At 43.1% G+C, this 10,561-nt stretch overlaps 2 protein-coding genes across 6 annotated transcripts in view; one reads left to right on the top strand and one right to left on the bottom strand.

Moving 5' to 3' along the window:
* Window positions 1–281: 281 nt before the first annotated feature.
* CEP19 (centrosomal protein 19) lies at window positions 282–6,596 on the bottom strand. Of its 5 annotated transcripts, none has more exons than XM_047789569.1 (3): window positions 6,051–6,596; window positions 2,395–2,594; window positions 282–1,580 (listed from the first exon to the last, which is right to left on the bottom strand). In XM_047789569.1, exons 2-3 carry the CDS (start codon window positions 2,522–2,524, stop codon window positions 1,219–1,221), a joined length of 492 nt encoding a protein of 163 aa, XP_047645525.1. In that variant the 5' UTR covers window positions 2,525–2,594; window positions 6,051–6,596; the 3' UTR covers window positions 282–1,218. The 5 variants fall into 5 exon arrangements, with proteins under 5 accessions (XP_047645525.1, XP_047645507.1, XP_047645518.1 ...); XM_047789551.1 differs by having other exon boundaries at window positions 6,055–6,596; XM_047789562.1 differs by having other exon boundaries at window positions 2,395–2,591; window positions 6,055–6,596.
* The window catches only part of PIGX (phosphatidylinositol glycan anchor biosynthesis class X), a 30,650-nt gene continuing 26,468 nt past the window's right edge, over window positions 6,380–10,561 (top strand). The window contains exons 1-2 of the mRNA XM_047752713.1: window positions 6,380–6,529; window positions 6,575–6,776. Coding sequence (XP_047608669.1) covers window positions 6,380–6,529; window positions 6,575–6,776 — 352 coding nt within the window. The remainder of the gene's footprint in view (window positions 6,530–6,574; window positions 6,777–10,561) is intronic.

Raw genomic sequence — 10,561 nt, 5'->3', positions numbered from 1 at the left:
TTCCTTGCAGAAAAGATCCCTACAAATTAAATATTTTTTTTTTTTCTTTTTCTTAGGGCCTCACCTGCAGCATATGGAGGTTCCCAGGCTAGGGGTCTAATCAAAGCTACAGCCGCCAGCCTACGCCACAGCCACAGCCACGCCAGATCTGTGCCATGTCTGGAACCTACACGACAGCTCATGGCAATGCCGAATCCTTAACCCACTGAGTGAGGCCAGGGATTGAACCTGCAACCTCATGGTTCCTAGTCAGATTCGTTTCTGCTGTGCCACAACAGGAACTCCTAAATAATATTCTTTTATGAAGAAAGACATATTTGTACATATATAACCTTGTTCAACAAAGATCTTTTGTAGTTACAAACTCATGAATAGGGCTAAGCTGGCAGTACCTATGTTTATTTGTTACAGGTAGATTTTCCATTTTACAAACAAACCTCTTATTTATGGGAAAAGGTCCAGGGTTTCAGGATGTCTTTAGCATATATTTCCTGATACTGAGGGGGAAGAACTCCCCTGCTGTCCATCCAATTACGTCCACTTGCAAGTGCATGGCATTCTGCAGGGTACTCTTCTACTCGAGTTAAACACATATAGAAGCAATGCAGACAGGATAATACCCTGATAACCATATATACCCTCCGATCATATCAAACTATAATTTCCTTACTGCTCCTCAAATAAAATGTTCTAATTCCTATCTCTTTACTGATCCCCCTTCTCCCCCCCTTTTTTTCCCTCCCGGTTTCTCTAATCTATATAATCTATAGAATCCTATATAAGCTTCTACCCAATGCTGCCATTTCAAGGCCAGGCAAAGTGCCACCTTACCCCTAAAGGACAAAGTCTTCCCTGGCTGTTCTACCCTTTAATAGTCTAGGTTCTGACCCTCTCTAGCCTTTACCAAGCACTTGGATGTAATATTTTTGCTGCCCAGTACCAATAATTAGCTTTTCACAAGGTTTTAACTTCCAATTAGATTGTAAGCTCCTTCAAGGCAGAGTCCTATATTCTGGTTTTTTTCTATCTTCCACATGCACCTACATAGTAGATGTTCTGCATATCTTGGTTTTGAAGAGTAACTTGGCCAATCAAAACATAACCCAATAGGGATAGTGTTCTCTACAGATTTTTCTAAACCCAATCTATGTTCTTTGTATAAATATGGATTTTCTGCTACCCAATTGTCATTATTATTATTATTTCTAGTTTGGGGTATCAGAATTCATCAGCTGACTCTGTGTCCCAGCCACAGGACTGTAGTTGTTCATCCTGTGGGAACTCCACTTCAATGTCATAAACAAAATTTGGGTCGTCCTTCTTCTTCTGATTTTTCTCAAAAAGTTCATCCATGATGCTCTTCCTTTTGGCAAGTTCCTTGTCATCTAGTTTGTTCAGGTCTTCCTCAGGATCAATGGTTGTTTCCCGTTGAATTTGCTCCATTGTTTCTGCCAAACTCTGTCCCCACAAGTAACCTCGTAAAAAACTGAATAACTTCTCTAGCTGCCTCATGGATACTTGTTCCAGGTAATCCTTATGTCGTGGATTATTTTTTAATTGTTCAGCAGCTCTGCTGCAATCTAGGAAGGAGACAAAAAACCATTATACCACATACAACACCACAAACTACTGAGGCATCACAAACTACTGCAAGCATTACCTGCCGTTACAGTCCAGTAGCTAAGTGGCTTTTGGGGAATGAATTATTTTATAGAACTATTTCTTTATACGGAGCTTTGAGTGTGGTGGGGGAAGGAGGGATGTATTTTTTTATTTCCATAGCTTAAACTCACTTTGAAGACAACAAGGTCCTATTGTATAGTGCAGGGAACTATATCCGGTCTCTTGGAATAGACCATGATGGAGAAGAATACAAAAAAGAATGTATATATATATGTATAACTGAGTCACTTTGCTGCACAGCAGAAATTGGCGCAATATTGTAAGTCAACTATATTTTAGTACAAAATTAAAAAAAAATCATTTTGAGGAGACATTCAATACTTTCAACTAGAGAAAACACCTAAGAAGAAAAATTAGTAGTACAGCTGGAGATAGTCGTACAAGTACTAAGAAAATATCAAGACTACAAATAAAAAACACCTTTGGAGGAAGAGAAGGGAATTCATACTATTGAATATTGCCATCTCAGTTAACCCACATTGCAGATCTGAAAGGGTGGGATTCTCAATTTCCTTTTACAGATTAGGAAACTGATGTTTACCAAGAGTAACTAACTTAGTGGAGGTCACACACCTACCCCGACATCACGACTTGAACCTTGGTCTGTCTAACTCTGAAAGCCATGCTGCTCCACTACAGAAGACTCAAATCATTCTTATAAAGTGACTCAGGGAATATTTAAGGTAGGAGTCAAGATAAAACATAAGGTACCTGAAAACTTGGAAAAGTTTCGGACTGGCATAATGCGCTGGCGACTTTTCCCCTTCATTTCATTCTCATAGATTAAGATAATAGCCGGAGGCTGGAACCTAATTCCACATTTCTTGGCAGTGCACATCATCCTCACATACACTTCAGGGTAAATCAGAGGAAATCTGCTGAAAACGTATTAGTCACATAATGACTTCCTGCTAAAACGGAAAAAAAATAAGTGTTGGATAAATCCCATTCTCCCTTATTCTTCCTCCCCAGCAGATCTGACTCCTGTCCAGTTCTAGAGATGCCTGCTCAGCTCAAGCTCAGTACTTCAAGAGATACCTTGAAAGTTCAGTTTGGCTCCGGGTTATTCTTAGTCTGTAGAATCCCCGGTTCACTGAAGGGTGTAGGTTTGTTCACACATGAGCCTAGAAAGGCAGTTCAGTTTGGATCTTTTAGTGTATTTTTAACCCATAATTATGTATGAACCCAAGAATCAGTTTATAGAATCTTTTTCATTTACCAATTAAACATGTATGTACAAGCAGCCTCTATGTCAATCTTATACATTATGTCCTGAGAGGTTCACCAGACCAGACCTGTCTCCTTTGTCCTTTCCCCGTCATTCTAAAACTCATTGAGTTTTGGTAGCTTTTTTTTTTTTTTTTTTTTGTCTTCTTAGGACTGCACCTGCGGCATATGGAGGTTCCCAGGCTAGGGGCTGAATGGGAGCTGTAGCTGTTGGCCTACACCACAGCCACAGCCACGCCAGATCTGAGCTGCGTCTGTGACCTATACCATAGCTCATGGCAACACCGATCCTTAACCCACTGAGCAAGGCCAGGGATGGAAGCCGCGTCCTTATGGATGCTAGTCAGATTCATTTCCGCTGAGCCATGATGGGAACTCTGGTAACTTATTTATTCACTTATCTTTTCCTTCTATTCTATATGCTCTATATGTTTAGGGGACATATCCATTGTTCACCACAATATGCTCAGCACAATGCCTGGACTACAGTAAGCAATCCATTCTTTAATTCAATATATAATGTAAGACACAGCCTGTACATCCTCTAAGTGTTAACAGTCTAGAAGCCTGATCAAAAAAGCAGACTTGATGCAGAATCAGCACATGTACAAGGGAATGAAGCTTACATGGCTTTTATGTCAACTTATTTTTCTCATTACACGATGTTTTCTTAGTTATAAGAAACAGCCATTTTAAAGGTTAATACATTCCATTCCCTCTTTCCTTCCCTGCTTTCAATGCCCATATATACTTAATTTTAGGAACTGCTTTAGATGTGACCATGATAGTCTCAGGAAGATCTGCAAATGTCAAAGAACCTAGAGGTAAAGCAGCACAGGGATGATATCTTCAAATTCAGTTTTGTTAAGAGAATTACTATAGGATCATAGTTATTTAATACCTGTTCATTGTAGGAAACTGGGGCAGGAGTGGGGAAGGGGAAGGAACATATAAAATAATCACCCTGATTTCTTCCAGTCTTTTTTCTAGGCATAGTTGTGCGTGTGTGTGTATTTAGCTACAATATGTTTTTTATATTATACCTATTTCCTGCCATTTAAATTTAACAGCTTATGTAATTTTGTCATTAAATGTCTTTCTAAAATGCAAATTTTTATGACTACAGATGTTTTGTCCTATGGATATACCATAATCTCTATCATTCACCCCTTACTATTGGTCATGAGAATTTTTACTCTTAGGGTCAGAAAGAGGAAGACAAATACCATATGATATCACTTATATCCGGAATCTAATATATGGCACAAATGAACCTTTCCACAGAAAAGAAACTCATGGACTTGGAGAACAGACTTGTGGTTGCCGAGGGGGAGGGGGAGGGGGAAGGAGTGGGATGGACTGGGAATCTGGGATTCATAGATGCAAACTATTGCCTTTGGAATGGATCAGCAATGAGATCCTGCTGTATAGCACTGGGAACTATATCTAGTCACTTATGATGGAGCTTGATGGAGGATAATGTGAGAAAAAGAATGTGTATATGTAGGTGTGACTGGGTCACTTTGTTGTATAGTTCTCATCATGGCACAGCGGAAACAAATCCGACTAGAATCATGAGGTTTTTGGTTCGGTCCCTGCCCTTGCTCAGTGGGTTAACGATCCAGCGTTGCAGTGAGCTCTGGTGTAGGTTGCAGACGCGGCTTGGATCCAGAGTTGCTGTGGCTGTGGCATAGGCCAGCGGCTACAGCTTGGATTGGACCCCTAGTCTTGGAACCTCCATATGCTGTCTTGGCCCTAGAAAGGACAAAAAGAAAAAAAAAAAAAGAAAGAAATTGACAGAACACTATAAACCAGCTATAATGGAAAAAATAAAAATCATTTAAAAAAAAGAATTTTCACTCTTAGGAAATGGATCATATATAAAAAACTGCTTTTTCAAATTATTGAGCTCTGCCTCTGATCTGACACAATGATCCCACTCCATCACTTCTTTCTTCTTCTTCTTCTTTTTTTTTTTTTTTTGTCTTTTGTCTTTTTAGGACATCCACAGCGCAATGGAGGTTTCCAGGCTAGGGGGTCTAATCCGAGCTGTTGCCGCCAGCCTACGCCATAGCCACAGCAACCCCAGATCTGAGCCACGTCTGCAACCTACACCACAGTTTACCGAAATGCTGGATCCTTAACCCACTGAGCGAGGCCAGGGATCAAACCCACAACCTCATGGTTCCTAGTCGGATTCGTTTCTGCTGTGCCACGATGGGAACTCCTCTTCTTCTTTTAAACAAATACTACTCCCAGTTCACCTCACTAAAATCTGTTGTTAGTAAATTTTCTGGGAGATCCTACTGAGCACAATATAAATTCCACACACTCAAGCAAGTAGCTATGTTAATAAATGATGGGAGTTCCTGCTGTAGCACAGCAGAAACAAATCTGACTAGTATCCATGAGGATGTTGTTCAATCCATGGCCTTATTCAGTGGGTTGAGGGTATGGTGTTGCCCTGAGCTATGCTGAAGTTCGCAGATCCTGAGTTGCTGTGGCTGTGGAGTAGGCCAGCAGCTGTAGCTCCGATTGGACCCCTACCCTGGGAACCTCCATATGCCGAGGGTGCAGCCCTAAAAGGACAAAAAAAAAAAAAAAAGATGTATTCACGTGATATTCAGTAATGTAGTTTTTTGAGTATACTCTTTTCTTTTTACAATTAAACTTTTATTTTTACTAAGTAATGTTAGTATTCTGTTTAAACGTAATATAATTCCATAAGGCTTATAATAAAAAACTGTGGTCCTCTGCCCTTCCCCTCTCCAATAGGAAAATAGTTTCAATTCTTTTAAGCGTTTCTTCCAAAATTTATCTCCATATTTCTTAACAGCATGCTTACACTGCTATTTTCAGTTGTAGGTAATATCTTCTGACATCTTTTCCCTCTTTAAGACATCTGTCCTAGAGCTCTCTGTTCTGCTCCAATCTGCATTGGATGCTCTCTACGTTTGCTTATAGATTTAATCCATAAAACAGAGGACGTATTTACTCAGCTCTTCTTCCTGGACATTAATCCCTTTCTCCAGGGATCAATGACGGGCAAAATCTTAACTTAGAAGCGTACGGGTTTTGCCATCAGGTAGACGACCCTCCTTCTACCCACGTCCCCACTAGGGCAAGGCTGACGTTCTTACCTACCCATAGAGACGTAGAGAAAGTGCATCTTCTGCAGGCCAACGTCTAAAACCTCCGCAAGCAGGTTGTTTTCCCCAACCGCATTGCACAGAAGAGTTCTAAATTTAATTTTGAGGGCCGGGCAGAGCCTGGCGCTGCAGAAAGGCGACAGCCATAGCTCCAAAGACGTGACTGTAGGGTGAAATCCTCAGCAGGAGGACCGCATCCGCAAACACTTGCAAGTGGAGAAAGACGCAGAGCTCGGCTAGCCGACTAGCTGAACGACGTGCGGGAACCAGGGTCGGGCTAAGAGACCACCAAGAGATCCCCAAAGCAACAGCCCAGGCGCATGTCACGGCGCTTGCGCCGTTCCTCGCCCCGCCCCCAACCAGCAGGGCGAGGGCGTGGACGGCGAGGGGGCGGGGCTATTGCCTGCCGCGAGGCCGGAACTTTCGCGGGCCTAGGCTCCCGGGAGCTGAGCAAGAGCGGGACAGCAGGCGTGCGCGGAGCGAGTCTTCCGTTCAGGTCGCTAACTCTGTGACAGCGCGCTCTAGGAGCGGTGCGAGGCTTGTGTAGGTTCTCACGACCGCATTTGGTCCCCGAGCATTCTTCCCAGGTGCGCGTTTCCGGCGTCCTGGCTACCGCGGCTGTAGCCGTCCGGGCGGTGGCCTGGTTCTTCCTCTGGGAGATAGCTGGGCTCACCTGCTCTGCAGACCCAGTCTTCAGCACGGCCCCCACCGACGCTGGTAAATGGAGGGGCGGGGCTTCGGGGTGGGGGGCGGGATTTAGGGCTGAGCGGGTAGGGAGCAGGCCGAGATCCGGTGTCCTCTCCTTTCCACGGTTGCAGAGGTAATTCACTTTCCCCTGGCTCGCGACACTAGAACTGTAGGTTGAGCTGCACAAAGTTAAAAACAAAGGTCACAAGCAGCTGCAGCGTAGGTGGCAACTATGGCTCGGATCTGATCCCTGGCGGGGCGGCCAAAAAAAAAAAAAAGCGAAAGAGGCCGAAATCCTCTTGCCCATCCGCTGCCCCGATTGCGTGGCTTCTGGTTCTCTAGAGAGTCAGGCTTTGGCGTTCTGAAACGGGACTGGCCTCACTATTACTAAAACATTGTACAGGTAGTACCGTCGTGAGGCGTCTTAATGCTCTTGGGATCATGAAGCTTCTGACCACCAGGGGACCAGCAAGGGCCTCAGTGTGAGAATCCCAATCTAGAATTATAGAGGTTCGCGAGGCGTGGAAAGGGGAGGACAACTAGCTTCGTTTTAAAAACATTTTACTAATAGACCGTATTGGTCTGGGGTGTCTTTCTGATTCAGGGCTGGGTTAAGCGAGTTGATACCCTTCTTTGGGCCCAAGTCCGTGGGCAGGAGCTCTGTGCTAGGTGCTGTGTATCCAGCCCTTGCGGAGCTTGCAGTGTAGTAGGGAAAATGGATATGTGCAGTAGTAATTACAATAAAGGATGACGTTTGATAGAGAAAGTCAGTAAAAACCAGGTGAGTTTCTCCATCAGTAAAAGGAAGCTGTTAGACTAGTACCTGTCAATCAGTGCAGTTCTGCTCTTTTGTTTGTTTGTCTTTTTAGGACTGCACTGACAGCATATGGAAGTTCCCAGGCTAGGGTCGAACCTGAGCTGCAGCCGCTGGCCTACACTGCAGCCACAGCAACGTGGGATCCTACCTGCGTCTGGAACCTACACCACAGCTCATGGCAACACCGGATCCTTAACCCACTGAGCTCAGCCAGGGACCAAACCCAAATCCTCATTGCTACTAGTCAGGTTCCTTAACCCCTGAGCCACGATGGGAACTCCCCAGTTCTACTTTTTTGTGTTTCCATATTAAGTCCCCAAATTTATTTGAAGAGAGGATTATTAGGCCCAAAAGAATTTTTAAACGCTCGACTTACTGATATCTAAAAGGCTCTTCCAACAATGGCATTTTGTGATTAAAAATGGGTCATTTTGGGGAGTTCTGGTCATGGTGCAGTGCAAATGAATCCGACTAGGAACAGTGAGGTTTCCGGTTTGATCCCTGGTCTTGCTCAGTGGGATAAGGATCCATTGTTGCTGTGAGCTGTGGTGTAGGTTGCAGAGGAGGCTCGGATCCCACGTTGCTGTGGCTCTGGCGTAAGCCGGTGGCTACAGCTCCAATTCCACCCCTAGCCTGAGACCCTCCATATGCCACCAGTGTGGGGTGTGGCCCTAAAAGATAAATAAATAAAAATGAGGGAGTTCCCCTCGTGGCGCAGTGGTTAACGAATCCGACTAGGAACCATGAGGTGGCGGGTTCGGTCCCTGCCCTTGCTCAGTGGGTTGACGATCCGGCGTTGCCATGAGCTGTGGTGTAGGTTGCAGACGCGGCTCGGATCCCGAGTTGCTGTGGCTCTGGCGTAGGCCGGCGGCTGCAGCTCCAGTTGGACCCCTGGCCTGGCAACCTCCATATGCCGCGGGAGCGGCCCAAGAAATAGCAACAGCAACAACAACAACAACAACTACAACAACAAAAAGACAAAAAAAAAAGACCAAAAAAAAGTCAATTTTCAGAGCCAGTTTAGGCCACAATAACCAAGTAATATATTTAAATTTTTTTAAATCAAAGTATCATTGATTTATAATGTGCCAATATCTCTCAGTGGTTAATGAATCCGACTAGGAACCATGAGATTGCGGGTTCGATCCTTGGCTTTGCTCAGTGGGTTAAGGATCTGGTGTTGCTTTGAGTTGTGGTGTAGGCCGGCGGCTACAGCTCCGATTAGACCCCCTAGCCTGGGAACCTCCATATACCGCAGGTACGGCCCTAGAAATGGCAGAAAGACCAAAAAAATTTTTTTTAATATAGATATATTTCACAGGTATATATATGTAATTTTACATCATGGTCTGTCCCAGGAGATTGCATATAGTTCCCTGTGCTATACAGGAGGATCTTATTGTTTATTCATTCCAAATGTAGTAATTTGCATCTATTAACCCCAAACTCCCAGTCCATCCCACTTCCTCTCCCCAAGTAAAGTAATATTTAAGAGGAAAAAATCTTGAAGGTGAATTCGGATGCAACAAATTGATTTTGAAAATGGTACTTTTGCCTTAAAAATCATAAATAATCTAGTGTTTGCTCTACTGTTTGTAAGTTAGCTTTTCTACCACGACAAGATGAATGAGATTTACTATTCTCTAGTGTATATTCCAATAGAATTTAACCCTGTTAATCTGACCTTTATTTCCAGTATAATTTATAGGGAGATGTGAGCCCTTACCACTTCCATTAAAATTAAACATTGAGGAGTTCCCATTGTGGCTTAGTGGATTAAGGACCTGATGTTTCTGTGAGGATGCTGGTTCAATCCCTGGCTTTACTCAGTAGGTTAAGGATCTGGCATTGCTGCAAGCTGCAATGTAGTTCACAGATTCAGCTCAGATCCAGTGTTGTCATGGCTGTGGCCTCAGCTACAGCTCTGATTTGACCACTGGAAACTTCCATTACGTTGCAATAAATAAATAAATAATAAAAAAACAAACATTGAAGAAACATGGATTTATGCAAGAGATATTCTTATATAAAGTTATTTGGGAAAAGATGGTGTATGATTCTCCAAAGCAATTAAGGATTTCTTTAAATAGCTAGGAGAGTGGAAATATCTTAGGCTTTAAAAGTCAGGCAAATCTTGTTTCTAATCAGTCACTTTACCTAGTTTTATGATCTAGACAGTCAGTAACTGTTTATAAGTCAGAGTTTCCTCCTATGTACAAATGGCAATAATTTGTTTGCCTATTTTGCTAGGTTGTGAAAGTTAAAATACATATGAAAGCCCCAAGTAGAGGATCTGTCATATAGATATTATTTAGTAAATTTTATTTTTCATACTTTCCCCCTTCCTTCCCTGTATATTTCATGTGTTTCCATCTCCGTGTCATTTAAAAAAAAAATCTCAGAAATAATATCTAATGGACTTAGCTACATAAATAGTATAGGGCTTTCTGTGTGTTTGTTTTAATTTTCTTCTCACACACTTGCAGCTTTTGAAAATGGAGTAAAATTCCATAGCAAGATGCTTGGACAGAGTTTATAATGATTAGCTGAATTTTTAATTTTATGAGGCCGACATTGAGTAACAGTTTTTTGTAGTTTTTTGTTTTGTTTTTTCTTTTTAGGGCCACATCTTCAGCGTATGGAAGTTCCCAGGCTAGGGGTCGAATTGGAGCTGCAGCTGCTGGCTTACACCACAACCTCAGCAACACAAGATCCGAGCCATATCTGCAACCTACACCACAGTTCATGGCAATATCAGATCCTTAACCCACTGAGCAGGGCCAGGGATGGAACCCGAATCCTCAGGGATTCTAGTTGAGTTTGTTACTGCTGAGCCACAACAGGAACTCCTGAGTAAGTTGTTTTGTTTTGTTTGTCTTTTTAGGGCTGCACCTGCAGTGTATGGAGGTTCCCAGGCTAGTGGTTGAATCAGAGCTACAGCTGCCAGCCTACATCACAGCCATAGCACCACAGGATCCGAGCCACATCTGAGACCTAC

This window comes from Phacochoerus africanus, chromosome 1, assembly GCF_016906955.1.
Source record: "Phacochoerus africanus isolate WHEZ1 chromosome 1, ROS_Pafr_v1, whole genome shotgun sequence".
Classification (NCBI taxonomy): Eukaryota; Metazoa; Chordata; class Mammalia; order Artiodactyla; family Suidae; genus Phacochoerus; species Phacochoerus africanus.
Note: the sequence above shows the minus strand (reverse complement) of the source record. Positions and strands in the feature narration are given on the sequence as shown.